Source organism: Cheilinus undulatus, linkage group 14, assembly GCF_018320785.1.
Source record: "Cheilinus undulatus linkage group 14, ASM1832078v1, whole genome shotgun sequence".
Classification (NCBI taxonomy): domain Eukaryota; kingdom Metazoa; phylum Chordata; class Actinopteri; order Labriformes; family Labridae; genus Cheilinus; species Cheilinus undulatus.
In genome coordinates this window covers 38,199,057-38,224,343 of record NC_054878.1, presented here as the reverse complement: position 1 = coordinate 38,224,343, position 25,287 = coordinate 38,199,057, and the positions used below count along the sequence as shown (strand labels likewise).

At 38.8% G+C, this 25,287-nt stretch overlaps 1 protein-coding gene across 3 annotated transcripts in view; it reads right to left on the bottom strand.

Moving 5' to 3' along the window:
* map3k5 (mitogen-activated protein kinase kinase kinase 5) overlaps nucleotides 1-25,287 on the bottom strand; it is a 121,826-nt gene continuing 96,539 nt past the window's right edge. For 2 of the 3 annotated variants that reach the window (XM_041805065.1, XM_041805066.1), the window contains 15 exons: nucleotides 24,087-24,214; nucleotides 23,408-23,544; nucleotides 19,991-20,096; nucleotides 14,775-14,932; nucleotides 12,504-12,681; nucleotides 11,165-11,182; nucleotides 9,715-9,892; nucleotides 7,816-7,984; nucleotides 7,535-7,720; nucleotides 6,533-6,638; nucleotides 3,608-3,851; nucleotides 3,399-3,511; nucleotides 2,419-2,540; nucleotides 2,145-2,221; nucleotides 1-1,153 (listed from right to left, as the gene is read on the bottom strand). In XM_041805065.1, the coding sequence (XP_041660999.1) occupies nucleotides 1,093-1,153; nucleotides 2,145-2,221; nucleotides 2,419-2,540; nucleotides 3,399-3,511; nucleotides 3,608-3,851; nucleotides 6,533-6,638; nucleotides 7,535-7,720; nucleotides 7,816-7,984; nucleotides 9,715-9,892; nucleotides 11,165-11,182; nucleotides 12,504-12,681; nucleotides 14,775-14,932; nucleotides 19,991-20,096; nucleotides 23,408-23,544; nucleotides 24,087-24,214 (1,981 nt within the window). In that variant the 3' untranslated portion in view covers nucleotides 1-1,092. Of the gene's footprint in view, nucleotides 1,154-2,144; nucleotides 2,222-2,418; nucleotides 2,541-3,398; nucleotides 3,512-3,607; nucleotides 3,852-4,993; nucleotides 5,175-6,532; nucleotides 6,639-7,534; nucleotides 7,721-7,815; nucleotides 7,985-9,714; nucleotides 9,893-11,164; nucleotides 11,183-12,503; nucleotides 12,682-14,774; nucleotides 14,933-19,990; nucleotides 20,097-23,407; nucleotides 23,545-24,086; nucleotides 24,215-25,287 lie in introns of those variants that run through there. The other variant, XM_041805067.1, reaches the window with a different exon arrangement.

Here is a 25,287-nt window from a genome sequence, read left to right as displayed (position 1 = left end):
TTTCAGTTTCAAGATGAAAAGTTTTATTTGAACAATTTGACACAAAAAATCTTGAATAATTTCAGATATGAAACAAAATGGACGCACTTCCATGATTATTTCGCAAATTCTGACATCAGGTTTTAAAATAAAAAAAAGTCAAGGCTCCTCTGTATGAAACTTTTTTTTGCATTTCAAAATTTTCATCACAACATATTACATCCAATTGAATCATCATATCTACACAAGCGAGATTAGCACAATTTTGTCAAAGAACAACAATAAAAACATGATGTGAGAATTACTAACTCAATACGATGTCATTTGATTTGTGACACTACAAAAACAATATTTTACAATTAATTTCTAAAATGTGTTCATTATAGACTCGGTCCAATCCACATGGAGCGTATTTATGTTAAACATATTCTCTAGGTACATAAATGTCTTTCACATATTAGTCTGTATAACACAATATTTACATGATAAAATTAAAAAAAGATTAAAAAAGAAAATATGGAAAAGGTTTAAATAAGTCTGGATTAAAAAAACAGGGCATGCACTGACGTCCTTCAAATTATCATAGCGATTAAATTAAAAATACATTTAAATAAAGTAGTGATAAGACGTCTGTGATAAAAACGGAATAGTACAGATGGTTTTTGAATGTAGTCTTTGTGTCTCAGGCTTGTATCAGAAAACGGTCAGGCTCCAGTTTTGTAAACAGTAAATCTCATAAGAACAGAAGAAAAGTCTTGACTGTTTTCAAGATTTCATCCATAAATTTTCACACAAATTGTCCCATAAAGACAGTTTGACCTGTAACAAAATGCTGTGTAATGTCTGTCAGCTGTAGCAAAACTAGTGGCACTTCTCAGAAATAGTTGCTTTCAAAGTGGCCTTCTCTCCCAAAATCTTGTACTCCAAAAGTATCAAAATCCTCTGACAAGAGCAGTCGAATAGTTTCTCTTTCATGTTGGTTGAAGTATGCTCTGCATGCTCAGCAAACTCCTTAAAGTGTGGCTCCTTTGAATACTGAGGTAAAGAGGAGAATACTGAGCTGTTGGGAAAAAAAGCTTGGATGTCTCGGAGTGGTTTTTACCACGTAAGGCCTCAGGTTGGCTTCTGCCTGTAGTCGGTGATGGCCTTCCATAGTTTACACAGGATCCCACCTCTGACAAGACACCAAAAAGATGTTGATAGTTTTTAATAGACAACATTTTTATAGGACTCAATGAGAGTGATCTGGATTTCTTTTAACAAACCTTGTCATGGCTGATTCGGGTAAATCTTTAACTAACTGAACTTTATTGAAGACTTTTCTAAAACGGACATGCCCTTAATAGGTAGATCAGGCACTCATGGTTTCGCCTTCTTTAGTGCAGAAATCTCTTCCAATTTTAGCCCTTGCTGTGACAGAGTGCCACTTCAGTGCTGAGTTCTCTTTTATGAGCCAAGAGTAACAACAGGGAAACAGACTGATACAAACACAGCGGCAGGATTTCTGAAATGTCTCAGAATATTCATTTCATATTCATTAAGTCATGTGAGGGCAAAAAGAGCTAAGGACAGAAGCAGCTACCACTGACCACTGTGTGGAGCTGTAGCATCGGGAATGTTAATTTTCCTAAATGACACAGGTTTACATCACCCAACAATAGGGATGAGAATAGAAATCCAGTACGGACATAATATCCCTATCAACACAATTGATATCTACTTTACTGAATTACAACTTTTGAGATTTCTTTTCTTAAAAATGAACAGATTCACTTTATTTTTTATTTTATTTTTTAGAGTGGCTCTAATACACTGTCATCATAACGGACAGCTTATACATAGATCTTCTGGCAACAATCTGTTAAGTAAGTAGGTCTATTATGCTGGGATATTGCAAATGAAAAAAAAGATTGGGACTCACTGAGTTAGAGTCACATTCAGTTGAACTTCTTCATTCAAAAAATTAAATTAAAAAGTAAAAACATGTAAGTGGCAACCAAGGCTATCAGCTTCTCATTAGTGGACAGCAACAAGAAACTGTTCTTGACTACCAGGCTCCATAAGTGTGTGACATCAGGTGAAAGCTATGAATATTTAAATGACTGAATACAGAAGTGAGACCATCACTTATCTGTCATCTAAAGCCAAAAAGAAAAAGCCTGTACCTCAGTCTTAAACTCTTCAGGTCATCTCTTGTTACATCGTGGAGGATGTCATTCAGTGTGTACTGCTCATTCAGAATCTAAAAAAAAAAAAAAAACAAAAAAAAACAACACATGAAAAGAGGAGTGTAAACACATTGCTATGTCTTCTTTTACTGCAACTGTGCAATGCTTTACCATGTACTGGCCTCACGGGAATGCAGAAAACACTTAAACAACCATAATCTGCTGGTCTTGATTCATCATTACTTAAAAGAGACTCAAATCAGAGACTCACTCTATCTATGGAGTCCTGGTCAGCGCCGTAAAGCCTCAACCAGTCGGTCAGATCAGGGTCTTCATGTCTCTCTGCTGGTTGACTCGTCTGTCCCTCTGGACAATCTGATGATGAGGAGACGTCTGTATGGGAATACAATAAAATACTTCAGCCAAAGTTTACTCATTCACACAAGACACTCAAAGATTGACATGGGAACACATAGCAAAGGTCTTGAACAAAAGTGTAGATTTAAACACTTTAAACGTGAATACAATCCCTCAAGTACGACGATCAGAAGTTGTAATTGTTTGGTAAAGCCTTGTTTTTCAAATGTTTTTGACCATGGATTTTATGAGGTTTTGTTTACGTTTATATGCTTGGTTTGGAGATGGTTTTGAACTATTTCAAAAAGGGCAGCAATTCATTTGAGAAACAAGCCCCATGAAGTGTTTTAACATTGATCATGACTTCATAAATACATGTTTAACAGAGTATGTAATGCTCTCCTTTCAAACCAGTTAATGTTCTTAGCACACATTCATTTCTTTAAGAGACGGACTATTTGTTGAAAGATTTTGTCCATTTTTAATAATCAATATCATCAAATGAGAAAAGACGAGATGCATGCAATATTTTATTGGCCTTTCCACAATCAAAGCCTTAAACCACATCAGCAAATTAAAAATCACACATTTCATAATTATAGCTTTGCCAATATCCACCGGCCATTCCACAGCTTGTTTAAATATTCAGCAAGTCATCATTTTATAAATTATAGTGATCTTGAGGGCAAAAATGTGTTAGGCAAACTCAGTGAAAAATAGATATTATTTTGCACTGCCTGATTACTTAGTGATTTTTTAACTAGAGATCAGCCGTGGGAGAAAAACGAGCGCCCTCTACGAGCAATAGTGGATGTAAAATGTAAAGAAAACTGGTAAAAGTAACAGAAACTATGCTACAGTCCTGTATGTACTAAAAAGGAGAGAAGTTTCTACCTGCGGGCTCAGATCGCAGCCTCAGCAGTCTGATCTCCTGCTCTCTCTCCTCCAGCACTTGCTGCAGGATGGCCTGATACTCCCTCTCCTTCTCCAGCAGCTGTTCCAGCAGCCTGAGATAAAAACAAGGACATACAGGATGATTTATTCCTAAAGCTAAAAACAAATCCTCATGCTGCTCTACTTTATGTAAACTCAGGAAGTCTTACCTGCTGGTCTCCAGCTTCATCCGGCCCAGCTCCATGCTCACTGACCGCTGTGCATTATGGGATTCATGTGAGACAGTGGAGCTGAGTGTGCTGACTCCTGATGTTGCCACCGTGTCGTCATGAGCGGCGACAGGCAGCGGGCGGCTCTGGTGGGTGGAGTTCCTCTCAGGCTCTGCGTCGTCATCCACATCCTCCTGCTCGGCTGGGTCGCTCTCTGACGCCAGGCTAAAGTGAGGACGCAGCTCTGAACACACATAAAAACAAAACATGATTTCACAGATTCAATTATGGAGACAACCAAATGGATTTCAAACAGTTTACTGAATTAGAATAATTTACAACATAAATTTTAAATCCCATCTCAATCAATGTGTTTATGCTCACAGCAACGGTTAACTGAAAATTCTCCGTCATTGACAGAATTTTTTAAAGGATAAAGGGAAATTTTGAAGGCTGCCCATCAAACGGACCAACTGGAGTAATGAGGATGATTCAGTGTGTTAGCACACTCAGACAGATGCACATACCTTTTTTTATTTTGCACACATGGCCCAACATGGAGGTTATCAAATTTATTTTAAAATTACTACTGACGAAGTCTGTGGGCTCTCTAACTAACTTAGAGACCAATGATTCTCACTGTGTGGCTCTTGTAAGTCTTCCCCCTAAAACTTTAGAAAAGGGAAATTTTGATCTCAGAATTGATCCATAGCAAGTCACATGAATCAGCTGTTTTACAACACTTATATAGAAGGCTTTAAATGTAAAATTAAATTTTCAGTCTTTATTTGTGGTCTGTATTTTTCCATTGGGTGTGCAGAAAAACATGCAAAATTGAGAAAGGGGACAAAACACTTGACTTTCTGCTTTAACTTAACTACAGTAATTTGAGGTGGTGATTTGTGTAGGTCGTGGTCTCAGCAGTTGTGTGGAGAAGCAGATTTTAATTCAAGATTTTTCCAAAATATGTCTTTCTTTGCCCATCATATCTTGAATTTTTGTCAACTGTGTCAGATGCACTAAAATGTATTTAATTTTCATTTTATTAATTCAACACAAATGTAAAATATTCAGTGATTTTATACTGTATTCAGTAATGACATTTAGTAATAAAATGCTTTTTTAAATTTCTAAGTCACTCATCACTGAATTTAGGGTTTTCTAACTTAAAGGGGACATATTTTACCCTTTTAAGATAAGTTCATATTGGTCCCATTGGTCCCCAAAACATGCCTGTGAAGTCCATTGCTTCAAAAGCATTCCAGTATTGGATTTTTGCATGTATAAAAACCCCTCTATTTCAGCCCTGCTCAGAACGACGTGTTTATGTGTCTGTGGCTTTAATTGTTACAGAGCTGTCTGACTCCGCCCCTCTCAGGAAATGGATGTGGCTTAGTGGATGTGGCTCTCCTGATCCTCCTCTCAGATGGCAGCTGACAGTAGGATCAGGAGAGGAGGGCAGAACTTTCTTCCAAGCGGGGATGGCCAATTGAACCTTGGGTTGCTAACTCCCCACATGACATCATGAGGGGAAAACCTGAGAACGGCTGGTTTCAGCACACATTTTCTAAAAGGTGGAGAAAGAGAGGGAAGGAGAGAATGGATTTTTCTGATTCTTGGGGGGGTTGTGGACAGATCAGGAGCACATATTTTTGTTAGAAAAGCCTGAAAAAGTGATTTTTGCATAATATGTCCCCTTTACTCTCAAATTTTAACCTTATTTAACAAATCTTTTAGTAAATAAATTAGTCATTATAATATAAAGATTAGTTGGTATTTTAACAAATAAGTTGAGGATAATGTATTTTTTTGTAAATTGAACAAAACCATCACTTGACAGAGTTGACCAACCATCCAATGAGGTTGAAAATGGGGAACAAAAGTAATGGTATGAACTAGCTTTAAGACCCAAACAATCATCTGATCTGACTATACATAAAGAAAAATGATTAATTAAAAACCATATATGTAAACATCCCAGATTTTTATTTTAGCCTTTGCACAGATATGTTTTCAACAATTTAGCTGCTCAGTTGAACTAGGTTGAATAACACTATTGTTTGTTAAGACTATTGAACTTGCATCCCTATCAGTTCTGAAAGTGCACTGAGAGGCTGGAGCTACGCCACAGAGGGCTACAGCTGCTGTTGTGGTGCAGCTGTATATGCTTCAAACTGCAAAGTTTAAGTGATCAGCATATTTCACAAACTGTAGATTCAGTCTCACAAATGGCTCTTATTTAAGATAGAAGAAATGTTTTGTTTTATGAATGATTTTTTGTGCATCTGTGTTCAGCCGCTGCAAAGAATCATCCACACATAGAGGCTGAGCCATTGTGCAGCTGTTTCTGGGGAAAACAGTCCTCTTTATTCAATTAATTTATTATGAAAAGAGTGACCTCCTTGTGCAGAGTAAAATATGATGATGGTACAGTAATAATTATGAGATCACACAGCCAACCCTCCATGGATCAGAGGTCTGACTTCATAAATAATACTGACAGCCCTAGTTTTAATCCATGCAGATCTTTTGCCCCAACCTTCCTTTTTTGGAGCCCTGTTCACATTTTGCACTTATGATGCATTTCGGACTTTGGGGCACCAAGTGACTGTACTTCAGTACGTGCTTCATTGCCATGAATTAACATCAAGTTTCATGACAAGATAATGAGCAACAATCTAGAGAAATGTGAGGCACCTGAGCGGCATTTCAAGTGTTTCTGCAAAGGGTCCAAATAGCAAATTTAATATCTCAGTTTTTTTTCTCGTAAATTTGCAAAAAATAAAATATTCTGTTTTCATTTTGTCATGATAGGGTATTGGGTGTTTAAACATTGTAGCATCAGGCTAAATTTAACAGGCAGCACTGCCTCAAGGGAACACTGATAACTTATTTAAGTCTGGCTCCAGACTCCATTGGCATTACCTGGCACCAGGATGGTGATTGCTGTCTGAACAGCTTTCCGGATGATGTTGTCCAGAGCGAACATCCAGTGAGGCTTGATGTTGTGGTTTCGCAGCACTTTGTTCACCTGAAGACATGAACGGTTTCATAGTGAAAATACATTCTTACCACTAATTTTCAGCTTTAATGCCATATATTTAGTTCATTCACATAATCATGTTTGGAATATTTTTTACTTATAGACATTTGTCCTTTAGAGTTTAATATTATACATTTCCTTTCATATGCATTTTTTACCTTTGTTATAGATTTTCTCTGTGCTACCTGCTGCTCATTTGGATTCCCTGAAACTTCAGTTTTCTTGGAAATGATTCATCTTAGTTATTGCACTTTTTGATTCATGCACTGCTAATACATCAATGAAGAGTCCCGGCTGCATCACTCCTCTTCTTCTGCTATAAGATATTTCACCTGATGACCAGCAGGAGGCATCAGAGCTTCATCTTGTTGCACGATTATGCAACAGCCCTTAAACATGAAAACAAGCACTTGCTCTGAAGTCATTCCATCTGCAAAACTTCATTTCTGAGTGAGGAGAGCAGATCGGCTTTATTTTTACATAATGTGCATTAAGTCCTTAATAGATGCCCCTTTCAACACCTCTCCCAAAGGTTTAATATATTTCTCAGTTATTTCTGTGATCTCTGCAGGCAGAGCAGCAACATGGCAGCCTGCTGCTGCCTGCAGCTCCTGTAAAATGACAACAATTATCCTGAAGTGTTCTGCAGTTTATGCAAAGGGAAAGCAGCTCTGCCTGCAAACAGAGAAAGAATAAAAGATAGAAGATCATGTTTCTGTTGCAGGAGAAGTGAGCAGCATGTGAAGAGAGTATTTAGTGAGAGATGAAGCTTCAAATGAACAGCTTGGCTTTTGTTTGTTACTGCTGCTCAGCTGTTCCTGTGTCTTCCCTTTGTCTGCCTGATTCTACACTGTCAGTGTCAGTGTATTGCGTTTCTTACGTACAGCATCCTGAAAGCCGAACAGCACGACCTGCAGCTGACTGATCGCCGTGCTGTCAAAGTCCAGCTCCAGCTTCAGCTGAGACAGGGTGTTGGCAATGATCTTCCTATCCGCCATGCGAACAAAGTCAGCCAGACTGACCACGAGGGTGGAGATGTGCTGCGGCTTCAGCTTCATCTCCTCTGAGCCCTGGAGGAGGACATCATTGTGAAAAGGATGTGGAAGGCATACAATTCAGTTTTAATCTACACTACTAATTAGTGGTGGTGCTTTCCTTAACCCACCTGTGTGAGCGCCTCCATCAGGTTGGTCACCACCTTGTCCCGGTCCTCTGTCAGAATATGATGTAACGTCGCTCGTCTCTCGCTGTCTTTCCGCAGCATAAAGAAACCAGAATCCTTCTCATCAGGGGATGGAGGAGCGCTGTGGTCCTCAAAGTTCTCCACTGGGATGCTGCAAAGAAAGAAAAACCTTAAATCTGTGGATGTAATTTGAACAAATCATTTTCAGCAGCAGGAAGACGCTATGGTAAGGAGTTTTTATGCCTATAAACAAAGAAACAGTGAAGATTAATCTCGATTAACAGGGCTTGTTTATTGTTGCAGTGGAAACACCTGATATTACATGAAAGACAGCGATGTAATGCAGAAGGAACTGCTACTGGAGGCTGCCTTTCTGTTTCTGTTGCTCATTCATGTTTTGTGCTGCTTACTTGTGATGGACCAGGTTTATTCTCTGCCACCCTCATAACTCTCCTGCCCCACCACTGTAATGCTGTGGCGTCACTAAAGATTTGAGGTCATGTAGAGATTTGGCTTGCTGAATGCCCATCCCTACATCTCACTTATTGTTTGAATTTAAGGAATCATCATAAAGTTTATTTACTAAACAGTCAGTGGTTGTTGTGGTTTATTGGATTCCTTTTTTTTTTTTTTTTCCAAGTAGGAGAAACGTCGAAGAGAGGAGACCAAGAACCCAATGGTCACTCTGACTGAGCAACAGAGATCCTGTGTGGAGACGGGACAAAGGTCCAGAAGGACAACCATCACTGCAGCCCTCCATCTATCAGGGCTTTATGCTAGTGTGGCTGAATGGAAAACTTTCCTCAGTGCAAAACCCATGAAAGCCCGTTAGGAGTTCGCAGAAAAGTACTGGAAGGACTCTTAGACTGTGAGACACAAGTTTCTCTGGTCTGATGGAACAAAGATTGAACTGTTTGACCTTATTTCTAAATGTTGTATCAGGAGAAAATCAGGCACTTGCCTGATACAATCCCAACAGAGAGGCATGGTGTTGGCAGCATCATGCTGTGGGGGTGTTTATCAGGTGAAGGAACTGGGAGACTGGTCAGGGAGCCGAATGGAACAAAGTACAGAAATATACAAATTGAAATCCTGCTCTGCAGCACTCAGGACTTCAGACTGGGCTGAAGGTTCACCTTCCAACATGACAATAACCCTAAAGATAGCCGAGAAAAACAGGAGTGGCTTAGGGACTCTGTGAGAGTGGCCCTGCCAGAGCCCTAACTTGAAGCCTGCTGAACTTCTCTGAAGAGACTTAAAAATGTCTGTCCACTGACAGTCTCCATCCAACCTGATCGAGCTTGACAGAATTTGCAGAGAAAAATGGCAAAAAAAAAAAAAAAATCCTCCAATTGAGGTATGCAAAGCTTGATTCAAAAAGACTCCAGGCCTGACTGCTGCCAAAGGTGCCTCAACTAAGTACTGAGCAAAGGGTCTGAATACTTATGCCAGTGTTTTATTTCAGTTTTTATTTTAATAAATTCGCAAAAAAATTCTAAAATTCTGCTTTTATTTGGTCACGATGGGGTACTGAGTGTTGATTCATGCAAAAAATCAATTAAAACAATAGTGGCATCAACCCGTAACATTAAAAAAACTGAATAAAATGAAGATAGTCTGAATATTTTCTGAATGCATTGTACTTAATGATTTTTCAAAGGTTTTAACAATCTGAAAAGGACAGAAACCGCTGATAATTTGCACTTACAGGTATTTTCCTTCAGACTGATTATGTTAGGGGTCTCAACAAAGAGTAATTCTTAATCACAGCAAAATCATAAACAAGCACAGTGTCACTCTAATGTGAGGAAAAAATGCTGATTATTATAACATTATCATCCTGACCTTTTGACAAATTAACCTGAGTCTCTCTTGTCCTACCTAAGGAAGAGCGAGCGTGGCCCCTTGACATCCCTCTCGCTGTAGCACTTTACGCTGGGCTTGAAGATAAAGGGGTTGGTGTTGAGGTCGTTGTCTGGGGAGACGGAGCCATACTCACTGCTGCTGCTCGTGTCCTCCACCACCACTGGCACAGGCAGAGAGATACTCCGCAGATACTCTGATGGACACAAAACATGTAGAGGCATTAAAACCCAGTCCTGCTTGTTGCATTAATGAAGTGCTAACAGGCTAATGTTTGGCTTTGTAGCACAGCAGCAGACCAATCAGAAAATAGGAGCTATTGTTCTATAACAAAGAAGCCAAAGCTTTCAGGAGGAGGAAATTAGTGGAAATTCAGATGGAAAATTGCCTTCCTTTTCAGCAGGAAAAATCAGATAATTCCCTGTCATCAAAGTTAGGCGATGAGGAGTTTTCTTTGATGAATCAGACAGTAAATTACAGTCATTGTATATAAATTATAAAAGAAGTATTATGAAGACATTCAAGCCATGTTGCACAATGTCTATTTTCAGTTCACTGAATGGGTGAAGTCGTGAAAATGAGGCCACATGCAGGAAAAAACCTGAAAACTGTAACCTAGAAACAGTTCAGGTAATGTTCAGATGTAGAGATTATGAAGCAGGCAGTCTCAAGGTGAATGCATCAGGAGGAGGAAGAAGAAGAGGAAAGAGAGACAGAGAAGAAGAAAATGAGAAGGAAGAAGAAATGCGGAAGAAAAATAAATGAAAAGAAAAGACGACAGAAGAAGAGAAGTGGGAAAGGAAAAATAAAAGATGAGTTATAAGAGAAGGATGGAAGAATAAAAATACAAGGAGGAGGAAAAGTCAATGAGAAAAAGAAGTACCTAGAAAATTAAGATAAGAGAAATAATAAAAAAGTAGGAAGAAGAAAACAAGTGAAGAAGAAAATGATAGGAAAAAAGACAAGGAAAAGAAAAGTAGGACAAAGAAATATTAAAAAAAACAAGAAAACAGCCCACATACGTAGAAGAAGGAGATCACCAACAACAGAAAAAGACAAAGGAGGAAGAGGACAAGAAAGGAAAAAGAAGAAGATGAAAAAGAAAACAGAAGAACAGAGGACAGGATGTGAGAAAAATAGAAGAAAAAATAGACCAAAAAGGTGGAAAAAAATCATAACAAGAAGGAGAAAAGAAGACATAAAAAGAAGAGAAAGAAAATAAGAAACGGTGTGGATGAGGAAAAAATGAAGGAAAAATCAGGAGGAAGACAAAATAAATGAAGAAAATAAGAAGAAAAACAAACAAGAACAAACAAGATAATTAAGAACTAAACAAATACATTGATATGGTATAGAAGCAGAAGGGAATAGGAACAGTAGAAATGGGGAGAATAAAATAAACAATAATATGAAAGAAGAGGTGAAGAAGAACAGAAAAGGAAGAAGAGTAGAGACCAAACATCCTCACCTGACCCCGGTGACAGAGCTGTGGGGAACAAACACATAAAAGTGATGTCAGTACTGAAGAACAGAACAGGACATGATTTCATGTGAGAGATGCAGCAAAAACATTCCCAAGAAGAAAAGCTTTTAAGCTTTTTTATCTGATCCTCTGTTCCTGATCCAGATCACATGATAGTTTCACTTCAGCAGGCTGGAAAAAACAATGAGAACCAAACTAGTGAGAATATAGTTATTAACTTTTCCTCTTTCCACAGAGAGCAGGTACAACAGGTGACCCTGAGGACACTTCAGGTATAAACTAAAATCAATATAAAAAGTAAACTCTGTCAGTTTAAATGTGAACGTAATGTGAAGGGCTCAGTGCCAGTTCTTAAAAGTGGTTTCTAGGCAGATAAGATGTTGTCAGGTTTGGTTGCCAAAAATAAAAAGACATCACCTCCCCAGGTTTTATTCTCTGGTGTGATTAGGAGATTATGCAGTTAGTCTTTACGGTGTTGAATGCAATCAGTAAAATGTTCACACTTAATCCCTGAGACAACAGATTACCAGTATAAACTATTATCTATTTTCATATATAAACCAGGAATCAGTTATTTTATCAATCATCTTGGGCTTCGTGTTTTACACTGTTTGGTTGCATGTTTAAAGCTTGTTTTGAACTGGCTTGCATACTGTTGTTTTTTTTATTATTTCAAATGTCAAAATTTGGACTGGCATCTCCAGAGTTTTCAGAAACAAACATTTCTGACACATGAACAACATATTAATAAATGAAATTATAATTTCAACTACATTATGTATTTATTGCTTGTGTTAGTTTTTAACAGCTCTGTATATTCTTGAGATAATTTCACTAAAAAATATAAAAATCCTTCTATATACTTTGTTTTTTTTTTTTCAAAAAATTTTTTTCTAAATTTAACAGAACATTCTAGGGAACCTTTATAGAATTTTGATGAGCTTTCAAACAAATTTCAGCTGGCTTATTTTTTTGGAAATCTGCACAAAAACTTTCCAACATTTAAATGATTACTTTTGCTGTTTACTTTTAGGAACTTTTGTATGCTTACATGTACATTTCTAAGAAAACCTCACTTGGTACTATCCAAATCCTTCACTGTGCTTTTTTTTTTTTTTTTTTTTTTTTTGTGATATATATTTTTGGAAAATTTTTCAAAAGTTTTGACCCATTTTAATTTTAGAAACTTTTGACATTTGTTAGAACTGTTAATTTTAGCTGTCATCAGAAACTTTCACCCTAAAAAATCCAGCTAAAGTTTTATTGTAGCTGTCAGAAAACACCAACAGGGCTGTGGGGCAGATTTATAATGAACTAAACACACCTGTGAAGCTACTCTTTCCCTTCTTTTTGCGACTTGTGACGGTGAGGAACTCGTCAGTGAGCAGGTCGAAGGCGGTGGCACGTCTGTCCGGGTCGGGTTCAAAGCAGCGCAGGATGAAGGCTTTGGCCTCCAGCGACATGGACTCTGGGATCTCTGGGTGGATCTTAAACATGCCCACCTGCAGAGGAAAGACATTGATTTAGTTCACAAAGGACCAATGACATATTTAAACAGAAATTAGAATAAAAGTTTCACACAGAAATAGAGAGCGCATGCATCTAACTTGCAGGGCAAACCCTTAAGTGTATTGTGAGTGTTTACCTGGTGTGCTATTAGACTATGTTTCAAGCTGCAGCTTGTGACAGTACTTGTGAGAAATAAAGTTCAAAGTTCAAACGTCTTCTGACAATAAGGAGGGTAGAAATTCTTGTCACTGCTGTTGAGGAATGTTGACTTTAGATTAGCTCGTAGATGCCCCTCCCTCGAGACATTCCTCCAGGATGAGTGAAGGATCTATGAGGACAGTTTCAGTGTTTGGGAAATCATAGAAAGTGCACACACATCATGTTTAAGATAAAACTGATGTGATTGTATCTGTAGTTGTTTGTCAGTATCTGCTTTGTTCTGTTTCAGGAGGGTGTATTCAGCACAAAAACATACTCCTCCTTGTTTAAATGCACCGCCCTTTAATTAAATCACTTCTTATGGAAAATTCCATTTAATGCTTGGAAAGGAGGGTTGTAATGCTTTCCAGACAGCCTTTAAACATCTTTACTGTCTTTAATGAGCTGCACATGGCTTACAACAATATTTCATTGGAGCTCTTTAGGTTTTCATCCAGAGCAAACACACGGTGTAAAATGAGAGTAGAGAGTCAGACAGAGAAAATGGGATTAAGGACATGAGGGAGTCTCGGTGAGCTGAGCGTGTTTGTTTGTGTTCAAACAAATGTTCGTGCTGCGACATTATTTGGAGTTTCGGCTGGCCTCGATCGGCACGCAGGTGGCAACAAAAAGCAAGAGCAAAACAGCTGATTCACTTGGTTTGTTTACATAAAAAGGGAGACGTCAGAGCTGCTTATCATTTGTGTGATAGCGTTCAAAAGAAGCTTCTTTTAAAAGCATTAGGCAAACACTAGTAACCAATGAACTGGTTGATCTTAAAGAAGCAGGCTGATTCACTGTCTTATCACTAAAACTGCCTTCCTGTTAGTTTTGGAATTGATTTTTTTAGTTTTCTTGTCACTTTTAAAGCTGGATGCCTCCTGGTCACCTCTCTGTGGAGGTCTTCTGGGCACTGGAAGGAGACTTCAGGGTAGACTCAGAACTTGCTGGAGGGATTATATATCTCATCTGGCCTGGGGACAACTCGGAATCCCCCAGGAGGAGCTGGAAAATGTTGCTGGAGAGAGATGTCTGGGTTGACTTGCTTAGCCTGCTGCCACCATGACCCGACCCCAGATAAGCGAAGAAGATGGATGGATGGTGGTGGATTTTACATACAGTTCATTTAATGGAAATTATTTTGCATTACATTAATCCTGCATAGCTGCTTCACTGCTCAAAGTTTGCTAGGACAGGGAGATTAGACTTGGCAGACTACTTTTTAACAGGTTTTCTCCCCTCATTAGGTCATAATCCTGCGTTTAAGAAAACAGCAGTGTATCGTTTAGTGAATAAACAGAGTGGAATGCTGGTTTAAAGGAACTCCTCTGTAAAGACAACAAGCAACCTGTGGAAACGAGCAGTGTGACTTGAAGTCAGTTACTCCGTACTTCACAACTATTAGCAAAACTGTAGGCTGAGAGCTGAACTTCTGTACATGCAGACAGCAGGAGTGCAAACAACACACAGAGAAAACAGACGGTACTAAAAAAGTTACACCGACTGAACTTTGCTAAACACAGTGGAAATCATAACATGGGCAGACAATTGAAGTTTTTTTGATAGTTTGCAATGAAAACAACAAAATGTTCTGGCTTTTCATGTAAATGTCCAAATAAGTGAAATCAACAGGAAGCAGATGGCAAACTGAAATAATTTCAAAAACGGCAAAAATATCAGATCTCTAATAAAACATCAGGGGAGTAATTATCAGCTCTAGCAGACTGAAGCTGTCCTCATCCCCAGCTGCAGCTGTTCACTGGCTCCGTTCATCGACACTCTCTGAAAGATTTCACCACAGAAACAGATGTTCATTTCCTCTCCACGACCTGTTCCCTAAAATAAACCACATTACCCAGTGAGATGATGGGATTTTGGGGTCCCTCACCTTAAACATAGCAGCCTGTGGTTCTCCCAGTTCATAGAAAGGAGGTTTCCCAGTGGCCATCTCTATGATGGTGCAGCCTAGAGACCAGATGTCCGCTGGCTTTCCGTATCCACGAGGGCCTTTGTCTATGATTTCAGGGGCCATGTACTGTAGTGTGCCTGGACAAACACAAACATATGGACAGACGGTGAGCAAGTATTTAGATGTTTATAGTCTGAATATCTGTAATGGCAAAAAGCTAAAATATAATTGACAGTAAGTCAGGAAATTCAGGTGTTTTACTGAAGCAGGATTAAGGTGAGTAAAACTCTTGAAAGTCTTCCTATGCATTAAGTCCTACAGGTTCCTTTTCTGTTTACCAAAAGTTGAGCTCCACTAGTTTTATTTACTCATACTGCTGTAAAAACCGAGGCTAATTTCTGATGGAACAACTTATGCAAAAACATCTGGTACTCCCCCGTTTTAATTTAACACCAGTTAAACTTTGACAAAGGCCAGAATCTGAATCTGAATATGACAGTTTTTCTGATAATCATGAATATGTAGACCTACACATAACAGTTATATAGAACTGTCATCAAACTTTGTAATTCCAATTTAAAAGAAGTTGGGACACTGTAAAACCAAAATACAAACAGAATGCTATGATTGTCAAATCTCATAAACCCATATTTTATTCACAATAGTAAATAAGCTGGCCCAGGCCAAAGGCACTAATGCAACTGGATACCATCAGAGATGCAGGCTTTGAGCTGTGCACTGATAATGAGCTTGACAGCCCCTCCCCCTTCAGTCTGCAAGACACAGTGCCCATGGTTTCCCAAAAGAATTTCCAATTTTGATTCCTCTGACCACAGAACAGTTTTCCATTTTGACCTCAGTCCGTTTTTAAATTAGCTTCTGCTGCATTTGGTGGTGTTTCTGGATTGTGTTCACATATCCAGTGTTAATTTTGGCAGCTATTTTCAATTTTAGTCTTAATTTTAGTCTTTAAGAGAAATGCATTTTAGTTTTGGTCACATTTTAGTCATTTCTATCCTTTTTAGTTTTAGTCTAGTTTTAGTCGAGGAAAACTCAAAACATTTCAGTCTAGTTTTAGTCCAGATAAAGTCCTCACATTTTAGTCTTTACTTTTAGTCTAAGCATTTATTCTCTTGCCTAAATCTGGTACTAAATCATGTTTGCCCCCTGCCAAACCTGGGGTCCCTGCTTTTTTTACAGCTTAGAGGCAGAATAGCTACAGCTGCATTGTTTTTGACAGATTTACCCACAGTGGAGAAATATCACAGATTTTGAATGTCTGACGAAAACTACATTACATTTTAGTCTAATTTTAGTCATCTTGATAAAAACTAAGTTAGTCTAGTTTTTGCCATGGAAAAAAAGGCTGTCATAGTTTTACCTGATGAAATTAACACGGATGGCATCTTCTTTGCATGATACAGCTTTAACTGGTATTTGTGGATGGCACAGGGACCTATGTTGACTGACAGTGATTTCTGGAAGTGTTCCTGAGCCCACGCAGTGATTTCCAGTACAGAATCATGCCTGTTTTTAATGCAGTGAAAGCCCAAAGATTATGAGCATCCAATATTGATCCTTGTCCTTGTCCCTTGCTCTCAGAGATTTCTCTTGATTCTCTGCATCTTTTGATGATATCGTGCATGTAGATGATGAGATATTCAAAGTCTTCAGAACTTTATGTTAAGGACCATTTTTCTGAAAGTGTTCCAAAATTTTTAATTGTGTTTTTTTTGCAGATTGGTTCACCAACCTCTGCCCATCTTTTACGTCTATGAGAGTCTGCCTCTCTTGAATTCTCCTTTTATATCCAGTCATGTCAGTGATCTGTTGCCAATTAACCTATTTAGTTGCTAAATGCTTCCTCAGCTGTTTTCATTAGTAACATTTACTTTTCCTGCCCCTGTCCCGATGTTTTTGAGATGTGTTGCTGCCATCAAATTCAAAATGAGCTAATGTTTTTCATGAAATGTTAAAATGTGAGTTTGGGGCACAGATGACTGAGTGTTTTTAAGTGTGCCCCAGGTCGGCCTGGGTTCGAATCAGGCCTGTGGCACTTTCCCACATGTCTCTCCCCAGCTCTCTCATCTTTATTTCTGATTTTGTCCACTGCCCTCCTCTGTCAATAAACGCGTATAATGCCCCCCCAAAAATCTTTGAAAACAATGTCAGAGTTTTGACATCTGATATGTTCTATTGTGGACAAAATATGGATTTATAAGATTTGCAAATCACAGCAGTCTGTTTTTATTTACTTCTTAGATGGAATCCCAACTATTTTGGAATGGAGCTTTTACTCATTTTATCAGTTAAGGTGCCTTTGGTGTTTATTTAAAGCAAAAACCAATTTTTCTGTTTGATTGATGAATTTCATATATTTAGGAGGGAAAAGATGCACCTTCCCAGAATGCTTTGGGTGTAGCTTAAGTTATCAATCATTAGGGCGTTGCTACTTTTTGACAGCATTTCTCTCTCAGTGTGAATAATCAATACATGAAATGACAACAGTGGTTTACCAGTCAGTAAATGCACATTATCATTTTTTATTGAAAGAGTCCGCAGTTCAAAAGAGCTGTTAAGCAATGACAAGAAAGTGTTCTGCAAAGAGGTGAGTATGAATTAAGAGTAAAACAGCAAGAGTTCAGGTAAATGCTGCTGGATTTTTTTAGGAGTGCATATGTGAAACCGTTTCCTTGTATGAAAAGTGGAGGGACGTAAACACTGACTGAATTACAGGCAAAATATCTGCACCTTTTTTCTATTTGCATGTGAGATCTCAGTCTATGAAATTAGGGATGAAGTTGGGTCAGGTGTCTGAAAAAGTACTGCAGATTGTGTGCAAAAGAACTGAAAACACTTTCAAGGCCACAAAGTCCCTCAGTGTGAGTAAAGGTTCAAGTAATATCAATGGTGTATGAACTGAGCTGATGTAAATGCTCAAAGAATAGCTTGAAGCAAGTCTTTTTGTAAGTTCACTTTGTTCTGAGGTGATGACATAATTCTTACAAGTGACCAATCAGATTCAGAGAGCTTTCTTACAGCAGCAAAGAGCCTAGCCTATGTCTTGTTCTAATCACAGCTGAGTCCAAAGTAACATCTCAGCTCCCTGTTGAAAAGACTCTTTTGTTCTAATAATAGCCTGCTGGGCGGTGTTTGCTGCTTTTAGAAGCCTGTGTGCTGAGCTAAAAGCAGGGCAGGGGAGCGTTTATAGTCGGCCTGGGCTATAAAAAGGAGTAGCCCAGTTTCCTGACAGAGCTCCACCTATCAGGGTAAGTCCCTGTCTGTTCCCATCAGCTGACTGAGGGTGTTATCTGCTACAACTACTATGCTCCTCAAGGGAGAAAACCTGCCCTGATGTGACCGCAGACTCATGTCAAAACAAGAGTCTCTTTATAGAAACAGTCACCTATTAACTGTGATGTCACCTACAGGCCGAGGAGCTGAGAACAGATGACTGCTGTGAAATAATGACAACAGGAGATGAAGTAGTGTCTGTATGAGGTTATTTCACCACTAAGCCTAACTTGTGGCTACAACTGAGGAAAGTTTCGCCCATTGTTTCACAAAAAAGGGGATTTTCATGAAGTTAAAGTTGTTGTTTGGATTGTTTTTAGCAGTCACTGTTTAGATAAGCTCTCCAGTGTATCAACACAGAAGCTAAAGTATGAAAGACTGAGTCAGTATATAAACCTGTTTACAGTGCCCATATGAAGTATTCACCCCATTGGATGTTTAATTAATCAGGGTCAATGTAATTTGGTTTTTTGACAAAAAAAAAGTGCAAAAACAATTTCTACAAAGTTATATCGGTCAAAAAATAACTACAGTAAAATAAGTGACTGCATAAATATTCACCCTTTTTTAAAGTGATTGACCTAATTCTACAGAGGTCCAGCCAGTTGGTGTTAGTAGTCCTTGGGATCACCTGAGTGCGTAGTATAAAGCCACCTATGTTGGATAGTTAATCAGTATTCATAGCTACCATTACACCATGAAGACAAAAGAACACTCCAAGCAACTCAGAGATAAGGTTTGCACATCCCCCTGTGAAGCAAAGTGGTGGCAGTATCATGCCGTGGGGGTGTGTCTCAGCAGCCAGCCCTGGAAGGCTGAGGGTGAAATGAAAATGCAAAATATAGGAAAATCCCAGAGGACAATCTTATTCAGTTTGTAAGAGAATTATGGCTTGAGAGGAGATTCATTTTCCAACAAGACAATGACCCGAAGCATACAGCGAAAGCTACACAGAAATGGTTTAAAGACAACAAGGTGAATGTTCTGGAGGGGCAGAGTCAAAGCAAAGAGACTTCTGTGCAATATAGGATTTGTGGTTAGACTTCAAAGGGGCTCTGTCAGGTTGCTGATCCCTGTGCAACCTGACAGAACTTCAGCGGTTTTGGAAACAAAGAATGACGTAAAATTGCGGTGTCCAGATTTGCAAGCCTGATTTAGACCAATTCCCCTCAGACTCAGTGCTATGACTGCAGCCAAAGGTGCATCATCTAAAACCCAACCCATGGTCATGTATGACATTTATTTTACCCAAAAACATACAGTGTGTCAGTCTATGGTGGGGGTCATCATCTAAATCTTTACAAGGGCCAGCTTTTCTGAATTATTCACTTTAAGGGGCCACACTTTCATGAATTTAAAAAATGTTCTAGTTCACATATTTTTTTTTCAAATATTTTATTTTGTTTCAAATGCATGTCATTTTTCAGATCAGTCCCTATATCGCAGCCAGCCACAAGGGGGCGTTTGAGATATTTAAGTTGAGTATTTCTGTGGCTGTCATGTTGTCTGTCACTGGGTTTAATGCTAATAAGCTCTCTAGTGGTCAATGAAAAACCCAAGCAGAAAAATCACACTCTAAAACACCTGTTTCCACAGAAAACTGCAGTTTAAATCAAGAAAGGATGGACTGATAAATACATGTTTAACATGCATTATATTTGCTAATAAAGGCTGACAGGTGGATTTCTGAAAAATGGATGAAACAAAAAGCCTGAATAAACTGTTTCAGCCTTAATTGTTTTACTTTCATAGCTGTTGGGAGTATCAAAAAAAGAAAAGAAAATGATACCCGATATTTGAAATTGATAATGTTCTGGGGGCTGGATGGGAAGATGTGGGGAGCCTGATGTGGCCCTCGGGCCACCAGTTGTTTATCCCTGCTCTATGGCATCAGCGTCTACCTGTGAATGTCTCCGTGCAGGGGTTGATCCCAGCCAGCCTCTTAGATGTGCCGAAATCTGAGATCTTCAGGACGCCACTGTAGGTGTTGATGAGGACATTATCACCCTGCAGATTGAAAAAATTCATCAGTGAGAATAGATTCACCATTTCCCTCTCTGAGAATCTGAGGCTGTGATGGTTTTAATATTATATAACATGCTCACAAACCCAAACAGCAGGTTACAACACAGTGTGTGGGAGGAGGAGGGAGACATCCCCGCCTAAACAAGGTGATTAACATTTACTGATGATGCTTATATGACCCTGCTGTTAAAGCAGGTAGATGAAGGAGGAGGGGGCTGCTGACCCTAATCACTGTGAGTGATAGAGCTGTTATCAGTGGTTGTTATATGTGTGATGAAGGAAGAGGAGATTTTACATAATAATTCATATGAGAAAGACAGAATAATTGCTTCGGCTAAAGAGCTGTGAAGAAAATGTTAAATAGCAGTCCTGTAATGCATTCAAACCAAATTTAATTTACTGCACAGAGAGTCACAGGAAACGATTTTTAAACAGAGGAGGATTCAATTCAAACATTTAAAACAGAAATTCTGCAGTCCTTGAATTATTTATCTTGCTTTATATAACATACACTCTCTAGTCAATACAAGTGCAAGTAGCACTTCTTCTGCTTTGCTTACTAGTGTTGTTAACCTTGGGTCCACTCAGACTGGGAAATCTGTACTGTGCCAAAGCATGCTTGAGCTGTAAAGTCCAGTTTGTTTGACTAATGGGAATGCTCCATACCACCCTGAAAACAGTACATTTCCTTGGCCCTGGAATGGAGGGAAGATGTGGGCTTTGGCATGATTTTACTGCCTATGCATGTGACTGATATTTCAATCACAGTTATTTTAAACATGATCTGAACACACGCGACCCCAAAAGTCTGGTTCATTTGATCAGTGTGAGCACAAGCATACAGTACTAAAGACATTATGCCAGAGTTCAGTTGAAGACATGGTCTAAGGTAGTGGTTCTCAACTGGTGGGTCAGGGAGCAGTTGTCAGAGGGCCTTGAATGTGTCTGGAAAAAATGGAGTCAAAAGTCTATGAAAAACACGCAACCATGCCATTGATTTTACTCAATTTTATTGTGATAATGGGTAAATTTAAATGTTTTATCCATATTTCATATCATGTATCTCCTTTTCTTGCAGTAAAAGGGTGTTTTTACCATGTTAATGAAGTAATCTCTCAAGATCTCTGGAAAATTGGCTAAAATTTACACATTATCATGGGAAAAAGGGGGGTGTAATACATATCACTCTTGCCCTGTCTCTTGTTCCTGTCCTAAATTCTGTTCCATCTAAGATCTTACATGCAACATCTTTATTTACTAAATTTGCATTTTTGAAAATTTTTGGAAATTTGGGTCGCGATTTGTCATCAAAGATATAGGTGGGCCCTAAGGTTAGACCAGTTGAGAACGACAGGTATAAGGCACAATTCATGTGCACATGAGCACAGAACTCATTCAGATGTGAATGGAATCTGGCTATAATCTCTACATGTGAAACATCAGTGACTTTTAGCTTGTTTGTAACAGACTGAAGTTGCACTATGTAATTTGCATGGTCCCTGTCAAATGAATAAAAAAAAAACAAACAAAAAAAAACAAAACAAAAAACAACAAAGAACCGTGCTGGAGCACTGGGTGCTTGTCAGTGACGGGAGTGGCAGGGGTTATTCTAAATGTCTCCTGTCTCTTTATTAACTGTTGTATCTGTGCAGCGTGGGCCCATTTCATATTAACTCCAGATTAAAGTGCATGTATTTGACTGCAATATCATTACAGTCCCAGTTGGTGTAATGGCCAGGCAGCTGAATACTTTTTATCCATATAGTGTAAACTGATTCTTTGCCTTTTAAACCTTAAAAAAACTTTGTTTCATATCCCATGTTTCTGATGCTCTGTTGCATATTTCTTATTCTCATTTATGGCACACCTGGCTACATAGGCAGGTAGTGGGGGTCCAAGAGTACTCATGAAGCCCTGGATGAAGTCCATCTATGATGTTTTTATGGCCTTGTTTGCATAAAAGTAATGCATATCAGGTTTTATTTTTTAAAGAACTGCATCTGGGTTGTCAAATGAAGGTTGTAGGAAAGAAACGGGACCAGGATATGTCAGCGTAGCATGGACTGATGTAGAAAATAATTCAGAGGATGCTGGCATCCATGCTTGTACTGACAGTGAGCAACCACTTTTCATATTCTCTCACCGGACCCTCTGCGGCAGGTCTAGGAACCAGCTGTAATGAAAGCATTTCATCATATATTGACTTCTGGAGCAAATGCTGCAGTCTGTGAGAATTCAGGGATGAGTGGAGGGACAGTGTATTAAGATTTTACTCGATCAAAGAATGCCAGGTGCTGCTTGACTAATATTGGGTAGCCTTGGTCATGTTGTTGATATGAAATTCAATACCTGCCCAGGAGTTTTATTCTCCTGCTGGGTCTGAATTTTGGAGCAATTTACCAACAGAATTTCCTAGATAATTAAATTCTACGATGGAGTTAGATTGAGTTTAACACCGTCAAATATGGAGCAAATCCTAAATGTCTTTTAACCTTTAAACCTTAAGTCTGCCTTATGTTTTTCCAGTCAACTGTTAGGAATTTAAAGTGTAAAAAGGGATATTAGCTCCATTTCTAATACCTTTTCTGAAACAAATAAACTCAGCTAGTTTTGTTAGAAGGTTCCTTTTACACATGGCTGAAAGAAAACTCAACTTAGCCATAAACCAGTCTTTAAGCAAGACAATGAATAGGGGTCCTCAAATATTTGTCTCTTTTGCAGCTGTCTAAGTAGTTTTTCTCCCAGCTGGTTCCTTTTCACAAGCAAAAACCACAAAAAACAAGAATAACAACATTTTTCAAGAAATTAATCTAGCTATGTTTGCAGACAGCTGGAAATGGCAGTACTTAATACACGGCACAGTCTGTTTCTCTTAGTTTTTCTCATATTGTTGTGATTTGTTTGCAGCTAACCTCCTGCCAAAAACCTATAAATTAAACACGGATCCCTAGATCACTCTTGACAACTTCAACAACTGACAACTGGGTTTCCTGTTGACAAAGTTAAGTGTTTCACAGGTGGGCCCCATGCCCTTATAAGATCAGCCTCTGCAGCCTTCAGTCTGAGTCTTCTCTTTTAACCAAAAGTGCAAACATAAATGTATCTCTTATCAATTCAAGGATCATTCCTGTATTACTGTCATCAGTTCTGACTGAAACGGCTCCTAAATGCAGCCTAGTTGAGCATCCTCAGGCGATTAAAAAGTCGTGATAATTCACTTTGTGTAAAAAAAATGAACCTGAAAGAAGCTGCTGGAAAAAGGAATGCTGATTAAATTTATGATAGTCGTTCACCTTGATGTCTCTGTGTGCGATCTGGTTGTCGTGCAGGTATTTGAGTCCCTCCAGGATCTGTCGGGTGTAGAAGCCGATGGTGGGCTCGTTGTTTTTTAGAGGACCCCACTTTGACCTCAGCAGTGCAGACAGACTCCCTGAAGACCACAGACGGGACATTTTAAGAATATGAATGCACTCAATCTGACCTGAGATCAGTAGCACTGCATTGATCTTCAATCTGCTACTTAGAGCTCACAGTGAGTCTTTGGTGCCTGTCTTTGACTGTAATAGTTCAAATTAATCACGAAAAAAATCAACATTTTTTTCTGCTTTTGATCTAAAATACTTTAAATGTCTGGTTGATGAAAGAATGAGTAAAGACTTAGGTAGAAGAATATCTTACTTCCTTAGCTGTTAGGAATCAGATTTAGGATGTCACTTGCCTATTTTAGAGGGAAAATCCATTTTTCCAGAAACTTTAGTCAACTCTTTGATCCAATTCTGTTCAGTAAAACGTTGTAAACCATGATGATAAGCAGTTAAATCAATTCAAGAATTTTCTTAAGATGATATTGATACTGAAGGATTGCAGTATGTAACATCCAGCCTTGTATTTTTTAAATTTTCAACCTGTTTATATCAAACTATGCATTCCTCTCTATCATTTCCTTCTTTTAGGACCAAAACTTAGTCTCACCTCCAGGCACCTGCTCCATGAAGATCTTAATGAATCCGTTCTCGCTGATGGATCCGAGGTACTGGACGATGTTCTTGTGCTTTAAGTGCTTATGAAGAGCGATCTCCTCGTGCAGCGGCTGAGAATACCTGTGTTAAAAATACATAATGCTTTGGTCATTTTCAAGAATAAAAGACAATGACAAGAAAGTGGTTAGTTCTTACATGTGGTTGAAAAAGTTCTACTCAAGGTCCTCAGTTCTTTCCCTCTATACGGACACACAGGCTTCAGCAGCTTTTTAAAGACCTGCCATTCAGTGAGATTTTGGTAGCTTAAAATGAAATCTTCCTTTGACTCAGTAAACATGACTCATCTGTTGAACATCCCGAGGTCTCGTTTTTTTGTGCAGATGTGAGAAAAACGACTACATTCAGCTATTTGTAGGACAAACACTGGCTTATACAGGACAAATAAAAAGTATTCATCCCCTTGGATTTTTTGCCCTTTTATTGATTTTATAAATCCTATTGGATTGGGATCTGAGCTTTGACTCCGCCACTCCAGAACATTCACCTTGTTGTCTTTAAACCATTTCCATGTAGCTTTCTCTGTATGCTTCAGGTCATTGTCTTACTGGACAATAATCTTCTCTCAACCGTAGTTTTCTTACAGACTGCATAACATTGTCCTCCAGAATATCCCTATATATTTCCTTATTTATTTTCATCCTCTACCTTAACAAGCCTACCAGGGCTGGCTGAGAAGCATCCCCACAGCATGATGCTGCCACCACAGTGCGTCACAGTGAAGACATTTTTGTGGTGATGTGCAGTGTTTGGCGTCTTGTCTGATGGTCAAAAAGCATAATTTTGGTCCCATCAGACCAAAGAACTTTCTTCCACTCAACCACGGAGTCTCCCACATGCCTTTCGGTGAACTCTAGCCCAGATTTAAAGAGTTTTCTTCAACAGTGGCTTTTTCTTAGCCACTCTACCATAAAGCTTTGACTGGTGAAGAACCTGGACAACAGTTGTCTTATCTCATCTCATCTCATCTCATCTCATCTCATCTCAGTGTCTTGGTGGTCCTTCTCACTTGTCTTGCATGCTCACTCATTTTATGAGGACAGTCTGACCTAGGCAGATTTAAACATGTGCCATATTCCCTCCATTTTTTGATGATGGATTTAACTAAACTCCAGAGGATGCTCACTGCCTTGGAA